Genomic DNA, 26,525 nt, shown 5'->3' on the forward strand with positions numbered 1-26,525 from the left:
TAGGTATGCACATATCACTCTGTGGATGCATTACCATACTCTGGTATATATTTACTTCTCTGTTTTCTTATAATTTTTTGCATAGGAACAACTTTCCAGCCAAATAGTAACTCCTCAGTCAATCCAGATCACTTGAATTACTTCAGATTTGCTGGCGAGATCCTTGGACTTGCACTTTATCACAGACAACTGGTCAATATTTACTTCACCAGGTCATTTTACAAGCACATCCTTGGTATGAATGAGAATAATTCCACTTTCTTTGATGGCTGATTATGTGAATTGGACTTGGCCTGGAATTGGCAGATTAACTGTGTAATAGACCGTGGGCTATTCACAGAGTTGGTCCGCCAAATTCAGTGGTGTAAGGGAACTAATAACAGGCCATGGGTTTATATAATGTATATTATTTGTGATGTTCATTTCTTCATTTAACAGCTTATGGCTTGCATGTTTTGCTGCTTAGCTGATTGTCATGGCTGGTGGGGCGGCGTTGACACCCAAAGACTTATTATAATCCCCTACAGAGCTACTTGTATGTCGGGAATGTGACAATTTCAATACATACTAATCTACATGATAATTGTGAGACACTGGGGGGCATTACTATACTTACCCCCTCCTTGTTGTCAGGGAGGGCTCAGGGAGGGCTCCCACCACTGCATTAGCTACAGCCTCTCCAGTTTCTGAATTCTGAATCCAGACACCTTGTTGTGGGCTTGATAGACTAAAAGTCCCGAGTGAGTGTCGCAATGTGGAGTGGGGCGAACATCAAGAGCTGGCTCGCAATGCAACACCTCTTGATTTCCCATGGCTGTGGAGTCAGTAAGCCAAATCCCAGACTCTGACTCCCACATACATGCATGTTTAAGTGATAAATTGACAGTAATAATAAGGCTTTTTTTTATCACCACTATGTTAGAATAACTTATGACTTAAAACATAAAAAATATTTATTGGAACACAACCATAGAACTTTAATGGATAGCAACCAATGAAAAAACACACAAAAAAGGTAAAATATTCACCTCAGATACTCTTCATCTTGATCCAGGCGTGTCAAGGCTAGCAACAGATAGCGCTGGGCGACCTAGAAAAGAAAGTTATAAATAGCAGCTTGGAGCGCGGGAACAAGATGTCTGGAGCTCCAGGCTGCTAATTATGCACGCCCACGCATCTCCTTTTCCCATGCTGGGAACATGGGAGAGCGAGGTGATGTCACGTGAGATGGGAGATGGTTGTCCGGGGGCGTGCATAATTAGTAGCCCGGAGCACCAGACATCTTGTTCCCGCGTTCCTTGCTTCTAATTATAACTTTCTTTTCTTCAGTGGTTGATTTCCTTTAATAAGTTGTAATTATGCAAAACACTATGGAAAATACAGTTTTTAACAAAAATGCACTGAATAATATTTGTTTAGTGAGTCTATGATTTCATTCTTAGAAACAGTATTGCCTCCATCAGATGCACCTTCATAGATGACATCAAGTGTGACCTAATTATTGTGAGGCAAGACAACAGCCTCTCTTCACTGACAATGCAGTAACCAAACGTCACAAGCAACTTTTTAGATTTAGAGAAATTGCCTCGTGAACAGTTTTGTCTAATGGGAAGCGCTCACTAAGTGTTTCACATCTTAATGCTGCAGTGCTAGATAACATGATTGGCTTTAACCTCTTACCGACGTGCAGGTACATGGAGAGGGCTCACGGGCTGAGCCCTTGCCATAGCCGGTAAGTCTTTGCTGCATCATATTTTATGTATAGTGTATAGAATCCATCAGAGCAGTTAACACATACCCTGGAAAATCCAACCGTAATCCATTCTATTCTAAGATGAGATAAGTGTTGACATTCCTTCCCCTTTGATTTGTAGGGGAGGAGCTTTACTACTGAGCATGAGCAAAAAGTGCATCCACATTCATCTCAACTGAAAGCCTACATCCTTAGATCAGGAATAGAACAGTCATTTATAGGACATTCAGTAATGTCCCCAAATTCTTATGAAAAGCAATATTCAGTACATACGGCAGTGAATTCATTGTAACAATTTATTAAATATTTTTTGACTCCACGACTCTTCTACTGTGTCTGAGAGCCAGAGTCATTTACATTGCACAGCTAAACAGTATTACAATGACTACAGTTCATATAATGTACTTTTTCTAATAGGCCAAAGAATAAACATTTTGAGTGAGTAATTCTTTAAGAAAATGACATCCAGTGATAAAATAGACAAGCCAAAAATGTATAGTTTACCATCCACATTTATCATTCTGGTTAAGCCACTGTGATAATTCTGCCACTTTTTAGAAATTGTCTAGTCTAGGACTTAGTACTCAGTAGCTACTTCCCCAACGTTATAAAATGTCAATATACTGCATGTTTTTATAATAGGAACACAGGGCTTAGTATTTTCAAAAAATAGATATTGTAGTCCTGCAAAAATATTGTGGAAATAGCCACATTTCCATGACAAGTGCTAAGCTACATTCACATCTTACTTCTGTTCTGTGCTATAAGGATACATCTGAAGGATTCCTGGCATAGACTTACTACCGATTGTCTAATGAATCCCATTCTATACTTGCATAGCGAGATTTCTTCCAGTCTAAGGCTGTGTTCACATTGTGATGTTCTTTGCATATACCTGTAACTATTACCATTTATAACACATCATTTAAACAGCTTAGCACAAGAATCCACTACTGGCATGGTAACTGTTACAGACCATATATCTTCTCTGAAAGACACACAAATATGTGGTATACAAAATTAGCCACACTCTATTCATATTTCATTTACTTGCAGTAAGTTAGTTCTCCTGAAGAGGGCAGCCTTGTGCTATAAATTCATGAACTAGTAAATTGGACGGAGAGAAATCTCTTCCTAAATATCTGCATGCTTTAATACTGCAGGTATCCCAGTAAATTATCAGGACGTGGCCTCCATTGACCCAGAATACGCAAAGAACTTGCAGTGGATTTTAGATAATGATATTAGTGACCTGGGACTGGAACTTACGTTCTCTGTGGAGACTGATGTGTTTGGAGCTATGGAAGAAGTGCCCTTAAAACCAGGAGGGGCGAGCATAGTTGTTACACAGGAGAACAAGGTGAGTGATGAGATCAGTGTCAAGATGTGCTTGTAAACGGTCTCTGTAAAGATACACTTCACGCTCTGATATCGTACCGAAATTACTGTATCTGTTCCACTGGGGTATGATATCTGTATGGAAAATTCAACACCTTTTGGAGTCTCTCTGCTGCCATTAGTCAGTGACATTACTAATCCATCATATTAATAACTGTTGCAAAACTTTTGGATTCATTGGAATTCCCTAGACATGTGCTGGGAGTTTGCAGGTTTTCGCCTTTGCTGAAAAGTAACGGCAGAGAAGTTTCTCGAGATAAGAGCCCATCAAGATGACTTCCTCTGTTCCTATAAATTATACATAATGCTTTGCATGGTGCTGAGAGGTGGCACTCAATATTACCGCAACCTCTGATGTTATTTTGGGTGCAGCGTCTGTCTCCCTTTATTAATATTTCTTTTTAATCAGCAGCATGCTATCCCAACAGCATTGCACGGTCTGAAAATCATGGCAGTCTACCATTTATTAGCTGGGTTTAGCAGAAATAATCTGCATTATGTGTCATGGTGCTTATTTCCATCATTTGTCACATAGCGTCAGCGCAGAAAAATGTTTAGATTCTGGTCTCTGTCACAATTTTAATTATGAACATCCATTTTCTTATGACAAATTCACAGATTGACTTCCAGGGAGAACCCTGCCTTATGTTTCAGTAAATGTCTCCGTTTTTTTTTTGTCTGGGGAGAGAACAATGATGCATGATTGAAGACTTGGGTGATTTAGGGCTGAAGGCTAGGTAATGGCGTGTATGCTATTTTTCTTACATATGTACAAATGCTGGGAAATTCATAGCTATAAATTATGTGTCATATGGAAAGTGTTTGTTACGTAAAGACCTTGTTCTAAGATAAAGTGACAACTGCATTGTCTGACACCGGCTAAAGAAATTGTGCCAGTTACAGGTCAGGCCAGGCTTGTTCTGGGAAGAGAATGTCATGAATATTTAACCATGAATATGTGATGGATAGATATTAGAAATACATTTTGCAGTGGCTGGGGGGTGTTCACTCATTTCTCTTTCTATTTTCATTTTTAATCACACTTTAATTTTCATTTTTTTTTAAACATCTTTTAAGTAACAGTAAGAGGCTGCAGCTTTCTGCCGGTCTTTATTATTCTGTCTTAATGGCTTACTAAGAAAGGACATTAGAGTAATGATTTGAAATGTTTTTCATGGAAACTATTAACCCAGACAATAAATGGATGGAAATGTATGTGCCTTGATAGATTAGATCTAGTTTAGTTTCTAGGGGAACCAGGCAACGTTCTTCGCTTTCTCCAGTTACAGGGTTAAATCTTCTGTTTTAGACCTTTTTTCTCTTTTTCCTATAGCGTGGGGCTTCTTGTTGTACTGTTAATAGTCCATATCGTTATTCCAGAAATTTGCTTTTGAAACATTTCTGCTTTACTAGTCTACATTCGCTGCTCGGCTTCATTTATACTATTAGCCTTGACATTGAATGTGCGCTCTGAAGATCACCACCCACACTCTCCTCCTGCAAGTCTTTGGGAGAGACTGTTCAGTAAGCAGACACTTAGGTTGGTATTCAGGGCTGTTTGGCACATTCTTTTTTTTTTTTTTCACTTTGAGGATCGCAGTAAAGTACATTTCATTAGCTGGAAATGTCTTCCAAGACATAGTGCACATGAAAAGGCTACCACATAAAGCGCAAGAAATCTTCACACAGCCGGCAGGTTCTGCAGTCCAAAAAATATGTTCTTCTGCAAGTGTTTGTGTGTGTCTGTGTATATACAGTATCGTGTATGAGTGTGTGTATGTATATAAACACATATGCGCGCACACACACGCTTACGTTACCAAATCCTTGTAATTATATAAAATCAGAGCACTGTAGTACAGTAAAGGTTAAAGTACGGCTGTGAAGGCAATGAGATTACACAGCACATAAGTGCACGCTTTATTCCAAGGATATCATTTAGAGACGAGTCTCCACTTATAATTGCTATGCTTATTCTGCTTTAGACAGGCGTTCAATTAACTATGAATGTGGAAAAGCGCTTTGTGTCCTTTGATGCACTAATTTTCTAGTTAATCGCGTTTCTGATAAAGCAATTGATAAAAACCTATCCTGCTGGAATGAATCAGTGTTTTGTACCTGCTTGAATCCACACTGTAAACATTTTAGCTGCGTGTTTTTCCTTAGTCTGCCGAGTGCTGACCTCTTAACAATTGCTGGAGGGGAGCTCCTGCAATTTCTTTTTACCTTGTGAAATGCATACATCTGCAAGACACAGACATTCAATAGAAAAGCACAGCAAAATAGACGAGCACTTTGTTTAGGTAAGGTCTTGTGAATTCTGGTACATGCTGCCATGGAAGGATGTCTAGCTTCTCATTTTATATAGCAGACTTTCATTTAATATATTTAATTAATGGAACTGTCCTTATGGAATAAAGACAGTTTGGTAAATGCTTGGATTATTTAAGAGCGATTAGGAATGATCTTCACAGGGTGGACATTCAATTCATGACTGTGTGGACAGAATTTGTAGGCAGAAGATGCTCCTTTAAACCTCTCTATACATCTTTGACTTTGTATTCCACTGTCAATTTTTTACCAAGAAAACTGCATCATTTTAATGGGACATATTTACTTATTCTGTCTAATATTTAGACAGTGTAATCTTAGTGTAAAATGGCTCACAATGGCTAGTTTAAAGGGACACGTTCACAGCTTTTACAACACTTAACTAACATATTACCAATAACCTTTCTAGCAATCCCTCTTTTTGACCTCTAAAACTGCCCCTTTTTTGTTACATTTTAATTTTGGACATAACAGTAACCCAATTTGGTCTATTTTAAAGTTCCACTTTGATCCTTAGGTACCGGGAGAGGGGTCTGACAGCTGCTATGTCCCTCTCCTTCTGCCATTAGAAACATCTTAGACCAATGTATTTCTTATGCTTATCAGCTATGCAAATTAGTTCTCCAAAGAAAAAGAAAACTGTGCTTCTAGAGGCGCTTCTTGGAAGGCGCTCTCCCCAAGGAGGAACGCTGTCCCCGGATTCTACTTATCAGTGCAAGCAAATGGAGCACAAAGACTTCCTGTGTGGCGATTGCTTCCAGAGATCTATTGCTAAAGCTGCATAAAAAAATAATAAAATAAAAACCTCTTCTTCCTTGTATTAAAACGTTTACATTGTTGTAAGTACGATTCTTTTCAGACTCTCTTGCTTAGCAGCTGGGAGTGTCTGAGAAAGGTTTAAAGGACCATGGTTGTGGAGGCCCCTGGTCAATTGCCCTTTTGTACTCCCTGTAATCTGGCCATCTGCCAGAGTGCAAATGGAGTTACTTGTCCAAGAAAGAACATCACCTCCATACACATTTATTAGTGAATTCCATTCAGAGAGAAAGCACTTGATCCTTCCTCCCATTATGGAAGCTTTGTAAGCACCTGCTGTCTAGTGAGGGAGAGGTTGTACACACCACAGATCTCATGCATTTGTTGTATACCTGTGAACCAAGCTTACTTTTTAACAAGTCTTTACAGAAATAGAATACCCGGAGGGATAGATATATTTTGTACAGCTTTGCCTGCCAGGGCACCAATTTTAAATAAAAATGTAATATTTCTATAATTCTGAACCTGGAAAATTTCCATTTCTATGATAGGCTAAGCTTCCTTGGATGTCTTTCCAAAGTCTGTTTTCACCAGGTAGTACATGCACCAAGCCCCATAACTTACTCTTATTTTCTGTGAATTTTCATGTTTCACTAGATATAAAATCAGATTTATTTTGTATTACATTTCTGTCAGAATGGTGTCCCATCTTTCTTCGTGTACTTGAAGTTACAATTATTAATTATGAATTATTTCAATGTATTAATTATTTTTACAACCATCTCTCTCTTAAATGTCCGACTTAAATGGTGCCTGTCTGGAAAAGTTACCTCACATAGGGAGTATCTGTGTGTGAGTGATAGGGGTAGAGAAGAGAGAATGTGCAAGATTCAAGTGTAGGATTTTAGCACTCTATTTAAAATATTTTATATTCTCACCTTAGAGTATATAGAGTAATGGATGGAAGTCAAGGGGTATTGATGAACCTTGTTGTCTGCTTGAGTGAATAGGCTAATAACCATTTTCCTGGTAGTCTTGGTGTGGTTAGTAGTTCCCTGGTCACCTAAAGTTAAATGAGAACAAAAAAAAAAAAAATATGTATGCATATATTAATCAAGTTCACAGCTGCACCACTATAGGAAGCTTAGTTTGGGTGCTCGCCCTTCTCAGTGGTTTGACTCTCCACCTCTTCATACATAAAAGTAAAAAATAGGCTGCACACCACAATATTAAAAAGAGTGGGTACTTTATTCACCCAAGTGCTACGTTTCGGATCCTCTTCTGAATCCTTTCTCAAGCCTTGAGAAGGATTTTCCTTTAAAGGAAATCTACCATTTGCTTTTATGCATTATGAACCAAAAATACCTTGAGAATGCTGTAGCTACACTGATGCAGAAACATATATCTTTTTTAATACCTGAACTGAGTGGTTTCGCTGTAAAAACAATTTTACAATTCTGATAATGAGGCTCTGTCACTCCTGCCCAGGGTTTCTCCTCTTAACCCTAATTATGTACTGCTTCAGCCTTGTCCTGCCCAGCATAAGCCGAGAATACGTCATCACTTTGCTGTACCTGACAGGCAGAAGTAAGCAATCACTGTACCACCCGGCTGCTGTGTATGAGTCATCCAGCTCAGGTTGATTAGTCCTGTATGGACAGTTCAGGCAGCTCCTGTGTATGTGAAAGTAATGGGGCGGATTAAAAAAAGTTTCCTAAGGTTAGACCGTGCAAAGTTAGACTAGACAGTTTTGTTCTGTATCAGATTTATACAAGTGTCTATTGCTGGATGATAACTATGTCCTAGTATAAGACTGGCTATTCATACTCTGCACTTCCTATTAGTTGGCTTACTTTGGTGTGAGGCCATGCCCCCTTTGTCGAGCTAGTCGTAGGAGAGTCAGAAAACTGTCTAAAACCCTTTATAAATGTGGTACAGACAGGGTTTTTTTTTTTTTTTTAGTGCAAACTATGACAGAATTCTGTCGTGGACAGATTAATAAATCTCCCCCAATGTGGTTTTGAGCAAAACCACTCAGTTCAGGGATTAAGCAAGATATGTTTCTGCATCATTGTCACTACTGCATTCTCAAGGTATGGTTCAGAATGCATTAAAACAAATGGTAGATTTCCTCTAATGTTAACAGTGGAGATTTTCCTCTTTTAATATTACAGAAATTGTGCTTCTTTGTGTCAAAAAGTGTTAAGATATAGCCATTTGTAACTAGGGCTTGTTTTCGGGGTAGGTCTTATTTTCAGAGAAACGGGCACACAAAACATTTTGATAGAACCGCAAATAAAAATCTTAATTTGAATATTTCATTTGTCTTTTTCAGTCCTGAACATTTAGGGGTTAAAAAAGTTGATCATTATCAATTCTCCATTGCATGGTGTAAACTTGACCAGTTTGGTTCCACTCAATTTAAATACGGTACCATTAAATACGGTACTGATATTCTTTGTCTTCAGAATAATCAGTATGGAATCCTTTTACTGTACATGTTTGTATTTGTACAACACACTGCAGAGCTTCGTATTACACATACATCATTGTATGGTACTATTTAATGGTGTTCTGTATCCCTTATGAGGATCCTTGGCTTCCACTAGATGTCACTACACCTCCTGCATTCCTGCTTTTTAATACCTGACAGTTTTTTGCAAAACTAATCTTATTATACAATATTTAGGATGCATTTTATGTGTATGTTCAGTAATTTGCAGTGGTGTTTAAAAAAAATAATAATTTGTTGTATGGATTAATGCAGTGCCTAATATGCAGCAGCCGCAAAGCCCTGTTACTGGCAGCTAGAAAATGATGAAATGATGGAAGATGGAGGTGCCGTCTTCCTGAAGAATGTCTGGTCTTGGAATGTATATTGAAAGGTTTTTTTTTTCTGCAAAAAATTACAAAGCGATACTTGATGTTAGATGAAGGGTTACTTTAGAAATGAAACACACAGAAGCACATTGAATTGGGGTGACTCTCTCTTTCTTCCTTTTCTCTTTTTTTAATCATTTTTTTTCTATCACAGGCAGAATATGTCCAGCTTGTTACTGAACTTCGTATGACAAGAGCCATTCAGCCACAAATCAATGGATTTTTGCAGGGGTTCCACATGTTCATACCTCCTTCTTTAATACAGCTTTTTGATGAGTTTGAGCTGGTGAGCTTTTTACTGTTTACTATTGCTTTAATATATTGTGATAGTATTTTATTCTTCTTATTTACAATACATCCCTTTTAAGCTGCAAGGGTTCTGTCTATTTGAGGCAGACACATCGCACATCCCTGACATTGATGGCCTTCTCTCCTTCCTTTTATATATTTTCATGTAATAAAATAACTTCATTATTGTTCAGCTTTCAGCAATATGTTTGTCTTATAAAGCACATACATCAGATAAGTCTGATGTACTGGTCACCTTGGAGCTGGCTTAGCTGAAGCTAGTGGAAACCAGTGCAGGACACGCAATTGTTTCTTGTCATAATGCGCCATGAAACATATCAATGCTATCAGAGGAGTACACAGGGCTACTACGTTGAAAAGGGCAACCTCATTCCAGAGCCCTAGTCCCTAAAAATCTGCAGCTTCTGTGAAAAAGTTGCAGCTTCTGCTTTAAAACTCTACTTCAGCCTTATGACATGATAGTCAGGCTGCAAAACATGGATGCTCAGAAAAAAAAATTATTAGACTACCCTAAATCTTTAACTATTTATTGGCAGCAGAGTGAGACCAAGTAAAAAAATATTTATCCCTCCTTTCCTTGATATTCTCCAATGTTGGTGTCCTGTAAAGCCTAGTTACCGGTGGAGTAAATCAAAGTCCTCTTAGGGCCATCTCCCATACAGCAAATAAGTGCAACAGCTGAAGGGGGGTGGGTCTGCACAGCTTTAAATATAGCACAATTGCCAATACACAAAAACTATAATACAAAGCAAAGAGCAAGTGGGGTATGTCATAAAACACTAAGCAACTCTAAAGTGACAATGCTTAATTCTTTATTAGTAAATATAGAGCACAAAACGATAAAACCATTTGAAAAGTACACACAAATATATAAACACAAACTGAATAAGTGTGAACACAGATTTGTTACCTTACCACCACCTCTAGTCTGCAGTGTCCTAGTGTCTATGGACTACTAATAAGCCGGATCCCTACTCCAATACTAGATAAGGGCAATATGAAAAACAACAAACAATATCAGGAACAGATAGCAAACTCAGAAATAAAGTATGTGAAAGAAGAACCGCAAGAACACCGCAGACAACTGTATAAAATGGTTAGGTCATACTAAGTGTATGTGGGAATATTGGATGTGCTTACCATAGGGTGACACCTTTAGCAAATCGTCAGGAATTAAAAGGGATAGGGAATAGCTTCCTAATTGCTGAGGATCCATCAACCAGCACACCCCCAATCATGAGAATATGAACCCCAGCAATGAGTAAAATGGGGATCCCGTTCTCGCTGATGGCTGGATCAGCAGGCCGAGCATGTGGGGGTACCATTCTCCTGATTGGTTAGCGTCCTAGCTGTTGGAAACTAATGGATTTAGGAGCTATACCCTACCCTGTGGAGTGGGAATAACTTCTGAAGTTGGGAAAACCCCTAAGTGTAAGGCATCAGGCAGCGGTGGCCCGGTGCTGGGCCCCATTTCCGTAGTGCTGTGAACAGTTGCTTTAACATTTATTGTGGCCAGCAATGATTTCCCTATCCACCTGCAGTAAAGTAGATCACTACATGCTTTTAACCTCTTTTATTGCCAGAGTAACAAGCAAATAAATCTAAAGTGAGAAAATAAAATCTATATTAGAAACATATGCAATGTTTTACTAACAGGTTATAATAAACTAAAAAAGAAAACTGGCAATCCATTCCCTTGTCCAGTGACTGGTATTTCAATTTTAGGCAGAACAGTTTTTTCCCCTCATCTCCTTTGATCTCCCTGACCTCTTTTATGCATGTACATGTTTTTCTAGATCAGTGGTGGATTCATTGATCCTCCATCCCACTTTACCTAAAAATTCTGCAGTGATTGAAAGGCCCTTTCTCTCAAACTGTATGCGGCTGCCATCAGGGACATCATATGGTATGTTGGGAAATAAACAACAGTACTTTGAAAGAATAAATGTAGGTTATTTCTTTTCTTCCCTTTTTTTCTAAATTGCTATAATCAGCCGATAAATTGCCCAAGCCTCCTGTTTTGTTACAAAACCTGTATTTTCCTTTGTAGGCTCTATGGCGGCCAGTGCAGAACTAATATTTTTTCTTCTGGCATCTAGCAGTCATATATACAATACAAGTCATAATGTATTATCTGCAATTATCTTCTTGTGCATATTTAGTATTGTCTTCTAAATGTAATCTACAGAGTAAATAAATCCAATGTGCTGTGAAGGGCTCCAATGCAAATAAGCTTTTCTGTAATTGCAAGATAGGAAGCCAGCATTACTGCACATTGCACATCACAAAGATACACATTATTAACTAGCAAAGATAAATATGCACAGTCAGTTCTGGTAATTTCCTAATACAATTCTGGAGCACTCACAGGGGGACAAATAAGACACTTATTAATTGTTTACATTTATTATGTGGATTATGGCGCACATTTTATTCAGACATTTGTTTGCCACTGAAAGGCTAGAGGTGCCCTGTACAATTAAATATCAGGAAATATCTCTGTTTTAAAGCTGCGGCTCTGAGCTTTTGAAATCTGCTTCACATATATAATTTTTTTTCCTTATAGTCTTTGATATTTCGGTAACATGCATGTCTGTGCTGTTATTGCAATTTTAAATTACACTGCGGAGGCCTTGAAATTGAAGCAGGAAGCCTCCAGAGCTATGCCATGTATTTATTTTTGGAATAACACATTTGTTTGAATTATTAAGCAGGCTTGCGATGGCGGCTTGTGCACCAGTAAGCTCTTTTTTTGGGTCACTAGTGATGTTCTACATTCAGCCAAGATGTGGTTTCTTCTCTGGATGTGTGTTAATTCTTTGTAATTGCAGAAATATTTTTCTCCAGTACACATTTATTTTACCTATTGCATTTTAATGCAAGACATAAAAGGAGTGCATTGTAATCTAGGTGCGCATGTTTTGTTTGTTAGGATCTGAAAAAATGGAGCCAGTGGAGGCCATTATGTAGCTTACAGACTGCTATACCAGTCACAAGATCCAGGGCTTTAATAAGAGTCTCATTTTTCACTTTTTTTCTTAAATGTTTGTATTCTGTAAATATTGTCTTTCATAGATAATTGATAAGTGATGCATTTTTTTAAACTTGTCATTAAAGGAACTTCTTCTGTCGGGCATGCCAGAAATCGATGTGAATGATTGGATGAAGAATACTGAATATACTAGTGGTTATGATAAAGGTGATCTAGTAATAAAGGTAAACCTTTAGTAAAGAGATGAACAGATCATTGGATTCTTGCAGATTGAGTCCAGCACGCTGACATACAGTAAAGAACTCTAATCTCTGTGTAGAGGTTAAACCCAGTCACTGCAGTTTAGCATGAATTAATAATCTACAGTAGCCTGCCTGACCTCTCGACTGAATATGGAGCTGTCTGCTTTCTGTTCCATTCCCTGTTGTTACGCTGCTCTGTGCAGCTGACCTGTTTGGATGATGGGTGTTGGACCCACACCTCTCTAATATTGAGAAGCAGTTTTATGGAATGGTTATTAATTTGTTAGTCTTTAATCCCGTTTAATATAAAACGGATATTAACTATTACAGTATATCACACATCATATTGAATTTCTGTATGCATTTCCCTTGTATCTGTGTCCTTTTTTAGACACGTCCTCTTTCTCCTAAGAGTTTTATTTTTGTTGCTAGAGATCTTGTTGTTAAGACTTTAAAATGTTTTTGGCATTGAAAGCTACTAGAGGGATCTTTTATAGGTCAAGATGATCCTTGGAAATGGCATGTGCAAAAAACCCAACTAATATGTGCTTTATATTGTAGAAGGCCAAAAGGTATTTTCTATCACGTATTAAAGGGGTTGACCAATATTGCAAAACATTGTCTGCTTCCTTCTATAAGTTTATGGGAGAAAGCAGCAATGTTTTTCAAATGTATGACAACCCCTTTCAGTGTTAGTTGCTCATCATTTCACTGGGCTTTGTTTGTGCCCTATATTGCAATATTATTTGTTCCCTTCATACCATTTTATCCTGATTCCATGGGCAGAATTCCCACTTCTTATTTATGTACCAATTAAAGTAACAAGTCTCAACACTAATTTAGAATGTAACTAAAACATTGCATTATAAGTATATATGTATGCTTTTTTACTTCAATAAAGATTGTTTAAAAAAAAAAAAACAACAAAAAAAAAAACACTAACTTATCCTTTGGTAATAAATTCTCTTATATAGCAGGCTCATTCACATGTGGCAAGAGTAGTGCACTGCCCAGATGTTGATAGCTGTATACTCTACTATTTCTGTGCCTATACAGACATAAAAGAAAATCTACTCATACATCCAGACACAATGACTGTGATAATCTTCTATTTGTTATTCATGGCCTTCTTCCTTCTAAAATCAACTTTTAGAATTATGCAAGTAAGCCTGAGGGGATCTGCAGGCTGTTTCCAGAGCCGTTCAATGATATCCTTTCACTGTTTTTTAAAAAGAGCAGAGCAGTTCTCCCCAGGGGAGGAGAGACATGTTAATGTCACACAGGCTCAGCAGCCAATCAATCTGCAGCACTGGGGGGGCTCTGGTAACACCCGCTAGAGCCCTTCAGGCTCATGAGCAAAATTATAAAAGTTTATTTTGGAAAGAAGGAGACCATGGATAACAAATATAAGAATATTACCACAGTCACAGTGCCTGGTTTATCATGCTTGATTTTGATGGCGGTTTTCCATTAACGGTGCATGGTGCAACTAGAAAAGCTAAATAAATAGGACCAAATACCAAACCTAAAAATAAATGTAGTATTGTGGATTGTGTGGATGGAACCATATTATAACATTTCACCCAGCAGCCAATAACCACTCTATGGAAATACTGTGTATCTGCTTTTACCTCGCATGTAACACGGTTTTGTTTGTCTGCAGTGGTTCTGGGAGGTTGTGCAAGAATTAACACAAGAAGAAAGAGTGTTGCTTTTGCAGTTTGTAACAGGCAGGTATGTAAAACCCTACCTTCAGGATCTATATATAGTGTATATTCCCATTGTACAGATACAATGGCATTAAAGCACACATTTCCACTACCTTCTCTGAACAGGGTGTGATTTTCTAATGCACAATAACTCTTGGTGAGCTTGCGCCAATCTGGTGTACATGCCTTGCAAAAGATTTATGTGTTCTATTGTTCTTATACAAAAGTGTCTAATATGCCCAGCTACATGCGCCAAATCTGTCACACAGCTTAAGCCACTGTGATAAATTTGTGGCATCTTCTGTTTGCCTGGTCTAGTTTAAGGCTGTCTAAATTTTAGACAGTAATAATAAATCTCTCCCACTGATCTTCTTGCTCTGACATTTTCAGTAGTGGTGAAGGATTGAAGTCTTTTTTTTTCCTTTCAGAAGTTATAATACTCATTTGATGATTTTATTTACTACTGAATGTAAAAATAATTTATTTAGATTTTGTTATATATATACAGCCGGATTGACAATCATTATATATCAGACCCTCGAGTGAAATAAAACTGGGGTTTACAACATCCGATCGTTAGATTTTTTTTTCTTCTTTTTTTACTTTTTATCTATTAGCAAGTAAATGTGCTTCCTTCCTCTCGTTCAGTCTATTTCTGCGTGTTTCTTCATTACCATCTCATCTCTTTCTAAGCATAGGTTTAGTACCACTTCAGTGAAAAAAAATCAAACATTCCCTTCCCTGGCTGCACACCATAAAATTAATTCAATGGTTCTGGTAAAACAAATGTGTTTATGATTGCAGTTTTTAAGATTCCTGAATGTCTTTAAGAATAACTGAGATGCCTTTGTCTCCTGCTGGAAATCCGCCTTACAGTGATAATGGCATGGCTGTATTGTTTATGAAGCAGTACTGTGGTACACACATAGATAAAAATCTTGTGAATCCTATACAAAGGAGTCTCACTTCTAACCTGCTCCAATTTGTTGTTGTATGTTACTTACCTAGAGTAATTCCTATTGTAGACACAGTAAATTATAATAGTTAAAGGAACACTATTTTTCTTTGTTCTTGTAATGTTATATTACAGTTTATATTGAGAATCTATAAAACTAATTCTTTATTTGTTCAAGGAGGTTAGCTATGGCTCGGCTCACCTACTCTCCTCCTATTCTTCCTTACTGTGTCGGTCTTTAAAGGGAACCTGTCACCAGGAGACCCATTTTTAGCACTCCCCCAGTCCCCACAGAGCATAGTACATACACTGCCAAAGTGTTTTTGTATTAAAAATTGGTTTTACAGAAAAAAAGATATGTTATATTGTACCTTTCATTAGCATCTGCTGTGTGACTAGGCAGTTGCCAATTAGGAGGGGCTGGAAAGGAGCAGTTCCCCCCCACCCTTGGGAAACATGTGACCTTTTCAAATATATGAATAACTCCCCTCACTCGGAATTGACTGTAGAGGAGCAGGGGGCGTCGCTAAGCCCAGCGATGGGTGTTTTCATATATTTGAAAAGGTCACTTGGAGAAGCTGTTCCCCAAGGGTGGGGGGGAACTGCTCCTTTCCAGCTCCTCCCAAAAGGCAACTGCCTAGTCACACAGCAGATGCTAATGAAAGGTACAATATAACAGATCTTTTTTTCTGTAAAACCAATTTTTAATACAAAAACACTTTGGCAGTGGTTGTACTATGCTCTGTGGGGACTGGGGGAGTGCTTAAAATGGCTCTCCTGGTGACAGGTTCCCTTTAAAGCAAATTTGTCACAGGGAATGTCATTTTTAGCTGGTGACAGGTTCCAATAGCCCATGTAATGTTGATTTAAAAAAAATAATTGTCAGCATTCTGAATCATTCCAATGCTTTATATAAGTTTGATTCACATTACCTGGTTCCCTGTCAGCAGCATGTGGTGAGTGGAAAGGGGCATCTGCAGTTTATGTGTACCTATGTCTCCCCATGTATTCTTCCTCTCCTACACACAATCTCTCACCCTCCCCTGTCTGCTGAATCCGAATGACAGGAAGGGGGGAGAAAGCTGCATGACTGCGGATGACAGAAGACTGACACAGGAGCACCTAGGCTGTAGCTGCCCCCCCCTCCCCAGGGACTTATTCACATTACCTGGCAGCATGTGTTTACACTCATATAAAGTCCTAGAATTACTCAGAAAGCTGATAAAAGGCATTTTTAAAATCAGCGTAGCTTGGGTTAAATGACAGGTTTGCTTTAAGACAGCTGGCTGCAGCATGAGACAGCTGCATGATCTTGGGGCACGATTATCCCCTTTACTTTTAGCATTTTTCTACATTTAGTGTTTGTTTAATATACCTTATATACTTGAGTTTAAGCCGAGACCCCTAATTTTACCACCAAAAACTGGGAAAACTTATTGACTTGTGTATAAGCCGAGGGTGGGAAATGCATTGGTCACACTCTCCCAGTAGTATACAGCCAGCCAGACCCAAGTAGTATATGCAGCCAGCCAGCCCCAAGTAGTATATGCAGCCAGCCGGCCCCAAGTAGTATAAGCGGCCAGCCGGCCCCAAGTGGGTACATGCGGCCAGCCGGCCCCAAGTGGGTACATGCGGCCAGCCATCCCCCGAGTGGCTACATGCGGCCAGCCATCCCCCGAGTGGCTACATGCGGCCAGCCATCCCCCGAGTGGCTACATGCGGCCAGCCATCCCCCGAGTGGCTACATGCGGCCAGCCATCCCCCGAGTGGCTACATGCGGCCAGCCATCCCCCGAGTGGCTACACGCGGCCAGCCATCCCGCCCCCGAGTGGCTACACGCGGCCAGCCATCCCGCCCCCGAGTGGCTACACGCGGCCAGCCATCCCGCCCCCGAGTGGCTACACGCGGCCAGCCATCCCGCCCCCGAGTGGCTACACGCGGCCAGCCATCCCGCCCCCGAGTGGCTACACGCGGCCAGCCATCCCGCCCCCGAGTGGCTACACGCGGCCAGCCATCCCGCCCCCGAGTGGCTACACGCGGCCAGCCATCCCGCCCCCGAGTGGCTACACGCGGCCAGCCATCCCGCCCCCGAGTGGCTACACGCGGCCAGCCATCCCGCCCCCGAGTGGCTACACGCGGCCAGCCTTCCCGCCCCCGAGTAGTATATACACGCGGCCAGCCTTCCCGCCCCCGAGTAGTATATACATGCGGCCAGCCTGCCCCCAAGTAGCATACAACCAGCCCCATGCCAAGCACATACAAAAAAGCAAACTTACATACTCACTCGGGATGTCCGATCCTTAGCACGGCTACTGGCGGCTCTTCTTCACTCTATCTTCTCTGTAATTGTCTATATCTATATTAGTATATGCATTTCTTTGTTCAGTAGTTCTCTGGAACAACAGTGAATTGTGCAGGTTTGCTTTACCTTTTAACCTTCCCTCTGCTGCAGTACAACAATATGCCATTTTATTTTGTACATAGATTATAGTTGTGTCTATAAAAGTGAAAAGCAGCCAAAAGGCAACAGCAACGGAAAGTGTAAATCACACAGTGTATTTAGTGCTCACATTCTAGATCTCACCTAAGCCTTTTGGGGATAACATGTCCAGTTAAAAAACCTTGATTTGTGTTGTGTGCCTCTCAGTGTATGAGCTTTTAACCAAGCCTGAGTAAAGCATCTGCTTTTCACTGGGTGAGTGCTGCCTTTTTTCATCTTACTGTAATACACATACACATGGTTTCTGGCAGAACATATTCAAGAAGCTGTTGTATATATCACTTTGCCCCTGGAAGACGGGTTGGAAGGATGGTGACTGTCCAATTTTGAGGTCTTATCAATATATAAAATTGTATGATTTGAATTATTTTCTTGTGAATATGAAATGTTTGTATTGAGTTGTTATCTAATTATAATGAGATATAATGAATGTTATTCAAACTATACTGAGCTGAAATGTTTCTCATCTTTAACCCCTTAAGGACGCAGGGTATTTTCGCTCATTTCTCGCTCTCCACCTTCAAAAATCCCTAACTTTTTCATTTTACATGTACAGACCTGTGTGAGGGCTTATTTTGTGCGTAACAAATTTTACTTTCCCGTAATGTTATTTATTTTAACATGCTGTGTACTGCGAAGCTGAAAAAAAATTCCAAATGTGGAAAAATTGGAAAAAAAAACGCACACGTCACGTTCTTGTGGGCTCAGTTTTTACGACTTTGACTGTGCGCTCCAAACACCTCAGCTTTATTCTTTGATTCGGTGCGATCGCGGTGATACCAAATTTATATAGGTTTTATTGTTTTTTAATACATTTTCAAAAATTAAACGAATGTGCACAAAAAAGAAAAAGAAAATTTTGCCATCTTCGGAAGCTAATAACTTTTTCATACTTTGGCGCACGGAGATGTGTGAGGGGTCATTTTTTGCGAAATGAGGCGACGTTTTCATTGCTACCATTTTGAAGTCTGTGCGACATTTTGATAATTTTTTATTCCATTTTTTATGTGATGTAAAAAGGTGTAAAAGTCGCATTTCGGACATTTGGGCGCCATTTCCCGTCTCGGAGGTCACCGCCAGCCATAACCGTTTTTATATTTTGATAGATCGGGAATTTTTGGACGCGGCGATACCTAATGTGTCTGTGATTTTTACTGTTTATTATGTTTTATATCAGTTCTAGCGAAAGGGGATTTGAATTTTTAATATTTTAACTTTTTTTATTTTTTTTAGTTTTTAAACTTTTTTTAAACTTTTTTTTTCACTATATCTTAGACCATCTAGGGTACATTAACCCTAGATGGTCAGATCGCTCCTACCATATACTGCAATACTTCTGTATTGCAATATATGGCATTTTTGCAGCTCATTCATTACAATGAGCCACTGGCTCGTTGTAACGAATCTGCAGAAGACATTAAGCCTCGGGTCAAACGAAGACCTGAGGCTACCATGGCAACGGTCGCCGCCCCCCGATGACGTTCGGGGGCACGGCGATTGGAATATACAAATGCCGCCGGCGACTTTGCTGGCGGCAATCAAAGGGTTTGCTGCAATATGCAACAACCCCCACCTCTGTATGAAGAGGACTCAGCCCGTGAGCCCTCTTCACACAGTCCTTACACCTCTGCGCCGTAGAGCTACGGCGCAGAGCGTTAAGGGGTTAAAGTAAACCAACCCTGAGAAATCTATCACTAGAAATAGATCTGATGGTAGATTCTGCCTGCCTCTGTCCTAATCTGTAATTTAATAATCCTGGAACCTAACATAACTTTTTAAAAGAAACTTTGTTTTAGTAATATGTAAATTAACTGCAGGGGCTACTGGGGCATGTACTAGCCTTCACTACCAGTGCCTGGCCAGGCTAGTACACGTCCCAGTAGCCTCTTCAGTTAATTTGCATATTACAGGCAGTCCCGGGTTACATACAAGATAGGGTCTGTAGGTTTGTTCTTAAGTTGAGTTTGTATGTAAGTCGGAACTGTATATTTTATCATTGTAATCCTAGCCAGAACTTTTTTGGTCTCTGTCACAATTGGATTTTAAAAATGTTTGATTGTCATAAGAATCAATTTTGACACTAAAGCTTCATCACAGACACATTTGATAACTGTTATAGCTCATCATTGTAGCCTAGGACTAAAGTACAATAAATTACCAATTTTCAGGGGTCTGTTTGTAACTAGGGATCGTATGTAAATCGAGTGTTCTTAAGTAGGGGACCGCCTGTACTTAAAGAAATTTTTTAACAAGTTATGTTATGGTAGATTCCTCATCTCTGCATCAGGGAGCAAGCAGCTAGACAGATTCCTATGTTGGTTATCCATAAAACCTTGTGATTTCTGAAAAGAATTGCTTTTTAAATTATGCAAATTAACACCGGGTATTCTGTGCATATCATTTAGGACGCTCCAGGTGCTTCTAATTATGCACGCTTCCTGCGTGTTGTGTATTATACTCACACCCTCCCATTCCGCAGTTCCCAAGAGCCAGTGGTGTCACCTGGGCCTCGGGTACTCTTACACATTTGTGATTGTTACCTTTATTACAAAGTCTGCTCTGTGGTTGAATTGTGCATCTGGCTGCTTCTCGATTGAGGAGTGTGCAGGCACTACAGTTACCGGGAGCCGGTTGAAGTCAGCGTCTTTTTGGAACGGTGGAATGGGTGGGCGTGGGTATTATGCACAGCATGCTGGAGGCGTGCATAATTAGCAGCAGCTGGAGCGCCCTGTGTAAAATGCACAGCAGCGCCAAGTGTTAATTTTCAGAATTTAAAAAGCATCATGAAGCAGGCAAATAGATAGCAATATGCTTGCTTTAACTAGATATTTTCAAGTACTAGATTTTCTTTAACCCCCAACGTCACTTTTTCATTTTTACATTTCTTTTTTTTTTTTTACTCCCCTCTTTCCCAATGCCATAAAGTTTTACTTTTCCATCTAAAGAGATGTATGAGGACTTGGTATCTGCAGGACAAATTATACTTTTTAGTGGCATCATTTTATATTCAATGTAATGGGATGCTGGAAAAAAATTCTAAATGAGGTGAATTTCTGCAATTTTCTTTTGGGCTCTATTTTTACATCTTTCACTGTACACTTTTAATGGCACCTCCTATTTATTTTTATTTATATACAGGCGGTCCCCTACTTAAGGACACCCGACTTACAGACGACCCATAGTTACAGACGGACCCCTCTGCCCACTGTGACCTCTGGTGAAGCTCTCTGGATGCTTTATTATAGTCCCAGATTACAATAATCAGCTGTCAGGTGTCTGTAATGAAGTTTTATTGATAATCCTTGGTCCAATTACAGCAAAAAATTTTGAAACTCCAATTGTCACTGGGGCAAGAAAAAAATTTGTCTGGAACTACAATTATAAAATATACAGTTTCGACTTACATACAAATTCAACCTAAGAACAAACCTCCAGACCCTATCTTGTACGTAACCCGGGGACTGCCTGTAGTGATAATTTATATAGTTTTATTATGTTTTAGTAATCAAGGTAGACATTTTACCTCACTGTTCAGTATAGGAGACTTCTGTGTCCACAGAGCAACACACACTCGGCTACACATAGAGAGCACTGTAACATGACCTCCCTTCCTCCCTCCAGAGTGAGCAGGACCCTGGATGCCTTTCTTGAAACCAAAAATATCAATGGTTATGGGAACTAGATTTTTTTAATTGAATTTATATTTTAATATTTATATTAATATTATGTACTTACCGTATAAACTGAAAAACCCTAACTTGGCTTATACTCGAGTCCATAAAAAAATTTAACACTGTATTTGCCTTTCCGAAGTCCCCCATAGGTCCTCTTCTGCTTCCGATGCTCCGGTGCCTCCTCGGGTCCTTTGGATCCACTTTTGTTTATTCTGCTCCTCTTCGGCTTCATTCTGGATGTTCCGCTTCTATTTGGGTCCCCTTGTGATGGCGACAGCTCACAAACAATTATGTTGGTAAACGGCTAACTTCATTCTGTGTGTCGGCCAAGCATTAAGACCCGAAGGTAGTGGAACGTCTGGAAAAGGGGCTGAAGAACAGGAAGAGGACAGAAGGATCGGAAGAGGCACTGGAGCATCGGAAACGGAAGAGGTCCTACGGGGGTCATTGGAAAAGTGAGTACACTTTTATTTTATTTTTTTTACTAGAGGGGGCAGGCTGGCTATATACTATGGGGCTGGCAGGCTCTATGCTACACGGGGCTGGCAGGCTCTATGCTACACGGGGCTGGCAGGCTCTATGCTACACGGGGCTGGCAGGCTCTATGCTACACGGGGCTGGCAGGCTCTATGCTACACGGGGCTGGCGGGCTCTATGCTACACGGGGCTGGCGGGCTCTATGCTACACGGGGCTGGCGGGCTCTATGCTACACGGGGCTGGCGGGCTCTATGCTACACGGGGCTGGCGGGCTCTATGCTACACGGGGCTGGCGGGCTCTATGCCGCAGGGGGCTGGCGGGCTCTATGCCGCAGGGGGCTGGCAGGCTATGTACTGGGAGGCTGTGACCAATGCATTTCCCACCCTCGGCTTATACTGGAGTCAATAGGTTTTCCCAGTTTTGTGACCTCGGCTTATACTCGCATATATATAGTATATTATTTAGTTTTGGAAGGAATTTTTTTGGAAGGAATTTAGAACGACACTTTAGGAATAAAAGTTGATAGACGTTTCATGCGTCTGTTCTGCTGTTATGTCTGTGATTATCTTTAATGCCTTGCTAATAAAGAATGCAAAGCATTCTTCCTCTTGATGCTTATAGTATTAGGTAGACTATTTTTTTTTTTTTTAATTTTAATGATAATACAGGCAAGATATGTACAAGAAAGGTTCTTTACATGATAAAGAATAGATGATTTTACAATGAATAATGTATGAAATAACTAGATAAAGGCTGGGATGGGATCCTTGTGAGCTGCTCCAACAGGTAGAGGTGACAGGACTAGTGACACAGACCTGATTACAGGTGTCCTTTAAGTCGGGGACGGACAGTAAAAAGGTTGAAATAAATACCCATGTATGGCAGCATTACTGCTTGCAGACAGGTCCCTATGATCATACAGCTTCGGGAGTCATCTTAATGTGAATGTCAACCTTCAGGTCATTCCCATGAACGGTTTGTTAAAATGTTGCTTTTTCTAATCTTCATCAGAGACCAAATGGACCTTGTGTGGGTAAAAGCAGTAGCTGCAATTTAAGAAGAAAAACATCTTGGAGATCTTTCCAAATAAACATTTGCAATCAGAAAAGCTTGCCATTTGATTTGTCAATTGCTTCATTTCTTAGTTCACTGGGTTTCAATTTATTTCCTTCTTGTTTACTACGTTTTGTATAATTCTTTCATGTAGTTTCATGTTACACATGGGTTGCGGCGCCAATAATATGCATTTATGTCAACAATTCATGTGCTGCCATTATTAGACTGAATCAGACATCTACATATGTAATAAGTCATGGTTTGTTTGTCATTTTTGTTTAGTTCCAGAGTGCCTCATGGCGGTTTTGCATATATCATGGGAGGAAGTGGGCTACAAAATTTCACCATTGCTGCTGTGCCATACACATCAAATCTGCTCCCAACATCTAGTACATGGTACGTTCAGAATATCACAGTGCGATCATCCATTCTGTTTATTGCAAGATTAGTATTAGCTGCCTTTCATATTTTGTCATCTATATTCATGTCATATTTAGATATTTAAAGCAATCATTTTGTAGCTTTTTTTTTTTGCTTTTTTTTTTTTTTTAAGATATAGACACGCTGGTCAGATTCTGAGTGGTGCAAAATACTGCCAGAAAATAGGCTATGTGTCTGGGCTTGTTTCAAATGGATTTTTAAGTGTGAATACTAATCATATTTTCTCGCCAAGAGTAGATTGATGCATAGTTTTATGGGAAAAGATTCAGCATATCTTGAAATTTATGGTGTCACTTCTTGCTCATTCTAGCTTTATGAGTCTAGAGGGCACTCTCATTTCATGATTGACAGACCTCTACAGGGAAGGCTGTCAGTCATTAAATCAGACCACCTAATGGAAGACAAATCCCAGAGTGAGCAGGGATTAACATGGGACCTCTCCATTATGGGAATCCTTATGGAGGTATATTACACTACCATATGAAGCTTTTCTCATTAAATATTATAAGGAAACTTAAAAAGTTCATACAAAAACAGGCAATAAATGATGATTCTCCTGTGTATTATGGAGCAGCTAGTGAAGACTGTTAATCTGGGTAGATATATCTTGCAGTATTAATAATAAAAAGTACAAGTGTATCTATAGTCATGTCCTCCTGTCCATTATGTGAAGCCTTGGCCTCTCAAAATAGAACTATAGCACCCACAAGAGAAAACTGCCGTTATAACTTAATAATAAACGTTATAATCTTTATTGAAAAGGCATAAAAGTATGTGAAAATATTTGTATACTTTTAACATTTATTATGATTTTTCAATGAAATATATAACTTACTATAGTGTTTTCTATTTTTTTTTTTTTTTTTTGGTTTTTGTTTATCTGTCATAGCTTGAGACCAAGTTTAACCCTTGAGAGCTTGACATCCTCTAACCATTGACACCTGAATTCAGAAAGCTTAATAATGGTCTTGTAATTCTGTGGATATTTAATCAAAATGATCCTGTATTAAAATTCATGTAATACACTTACATTAATGAAGTAATACTTTTAAAGTGCACTACTAAAAGAGGATAAATTGGTAACTTGGTAGTATCTCTTTTAACTTGCTGTATAGTTTAAACAACAGCTGAGTGTGTTCATGTGAATGTGTGTAGCAGAACGGACTGTGTTATTGTGACTGCGCATAGTAGGGCTGAAAGTTCATGTGACTGCGCGTAGCAGAGCTGCTTGTGTTGTGGTGCGTCTTATAGTACAAAAAATGTCACTATATTAAAGCCCATTAATGTTTGTCTTAAGATGGGACTACATTTCTGCATCTGTTTCTGTATTGCCCCAGTTTAAAGGATTACAAAAAAAAAAAAATCCTGAAAATAGGCAAACACTGTACCTGAAGTCACAATATAATTAAATTAATCGTGCAACCTTATTCTTAAAGGGAAAAAAGGCCCCAATTCCTTGTACTGATGAAGTCCCAGTAATTTAATAGCCAGTTATCAGCAAGATATAAGTTATCAGATATCATACTTTTACCAACATATTTCCTGTAGTATGACAAGACAGGAGAATTTATTAATCTAGTGGTAATCCAATATCATGGGTTTTGCCAATGTAATCTTACATGTATTTTTGGCCCTTGTAGTAAGCTCCAATGTAAAGCGTGCTGCAGAATACCTGTAGCAGTGATACGCTCTGCACTTGCAGTTCTGGGACAAGGCTTTCCTGCCTATTTTGTAAATGCTGGATTCTCCAGAACTGAATCTTTCTTTTTTTCTATAAATGTTTTGTATTATTGTAAACAGCTGTTTTCATCTTTATTCTTCAATGTATTCCACCACTCATTTTTAGACTTGTATGTAATGCAGGCTGTTCTGGTTTTTGTCTTTCAGCATCAATATGCTTAAATTGCCTGAATACCCGAGTAAGGAAATCCTTAAGGACAGGCTGCTTGTGGCACTGCACTGCGGAAGCTATGGTTACACAATGGCATAATGAAGAAAGAAAAACTCATCTAACTACTGATGCGCAATTCAGAGTGGCAGAACCAATTTCAAAATCTGTCAGGAGGAAAACAGGCTAGATACTGCCCACAGGCAGGGCTGACTTTCAAAGATTTGTAAAGTACCTATTTTCTCCTAGATTAACTGTTGTTTGTGTGAATGTGTGATTTGAAAAAAGGGAAAGAAGCCGATCTTTGCTTTTGCAGTTGGATTTTCGGATTATCACTGAAGAGACCAGCTGCGTTTTATGAGGGACAGTTTGTGTTTTAGGCTTGTTTTATGTGTTTAGTTTATGTGGTGTATTTAAATACTTTATTAATTGCTTTTAATCTTTTTTTATTTTTTTTATTTTTAATTAAGGTTCATTTATTATTGATGAAATGTGTGTACATAGTAATTCTGCAAGTCTGCTGTAAGTGCACTGTGCACTTTTACCATTTTAGTGTACATATACTGTAAAAGTGAATTATTATGTAATCCTACCCTGTCATTCTCAAAATGGTATCTGTAATTTTATTTATAACCATGTTAGTTGTGTCTTGTAACAGGTCAGTTTCCCAATAAGATACAAAGCAGTTCATCTGTCTTTCATTTTATAACTTGTCAGGAAATGGGCATTTATGTTTTACTCCTCTTAGTCCTCTACTATTATACGGTTGGGTCTGTTTTGTTTATACATTTGTTGTGGAAAGTATCCGAAATGTATTTTTGTACAGATGAGCTTACAAAAATAAAGTATTTTATAAATTGCATATGATATATTATCACAAATTATCATTATAATGCATGCATATTCTTTTGTTTCCCGACTGTCCACAGGAAAACATGAATGTTGTGTTAAAAATCACAAATCATTATAAATGTCTTTTTTCGATATGGGCAGTAGTGCTAGACACATCAAATAGAGGGGATAGTTGGTTTGGTTTGAACACTTTACATAGGACTGGTCATTTAATGGCCATGAAAAGCATAGTTCTTTTTAATAATGGCAATACATCTTTATATAGCATACAGTATTATATTCTTCAGCGCTTTACCGATCATGGAACATA

At 39.1% G+C, this 26,525-nt stretch overlaps 1 protein-coding gene across 5 annotated transcripts in view; it reads left to right on the plus strand.

Moving 5' to 3' along the window:
- The window catches only part of HACE1 (HECT domain and ankyrin repeat containing E3 ubiquitin protein ligase 1), an 80,740-nt gene extending 54,515 nt beyond the window's left edge, over positions 1-26,225 (plus strand). For 2 of the 5 annotated variants that reach the window (XM_072141887.1, XM_072141888.1), the window contains exons 18-24: positions 86-235; positions 2,917-3,113; positions 9,273-9,404; positions 12,545-12,643; positions 14,325-14,395; positions 23,317-23,430; positions 25,363-26,225. In XM_072141887.1, coding sequence (XP_071997988.1) covers positions 86-235; positions 2,917-3,113; positions 9,273-9,404; positions 12,545-12,643; positions 14,325-14,395; positions 23,317-23,430; positions 25,363-25,465 — 866 coding nt within the window. In that variant the 3' untranslated portion in view covers positions 25,466-26,225. The remainder of the gene's footprint in view (positions 1-85; positions 236-2,916; positions 3,114-9,272; positions 9,405-12,544; positions 12,644-14,324; positions 14,396-23,316; positions 23,431-25,362) is intronic. The other 3 variants (XM_072141890.1, XM_072141889.1, XM_072141891.1) reach the window with 3 other exon arrangements.
- The last annotated feature ends 300 nt before the right edge of the window (positions 26,226-26,525 follow it).

Source organism: Engystomops pustulosus, chromosome 3 (genome assembly GCF_040894005.1).
Source record: "Engystomops pustulosus chromosome 3, aEngPut4.maternal, whole genome shotgun sequence".
Lineage (NCBI taxonomy): Eukaryota > Metazoa > Chordata > Amphibia > Anura > Leptodactylidae > Engystomops > Engystomops pustulosus.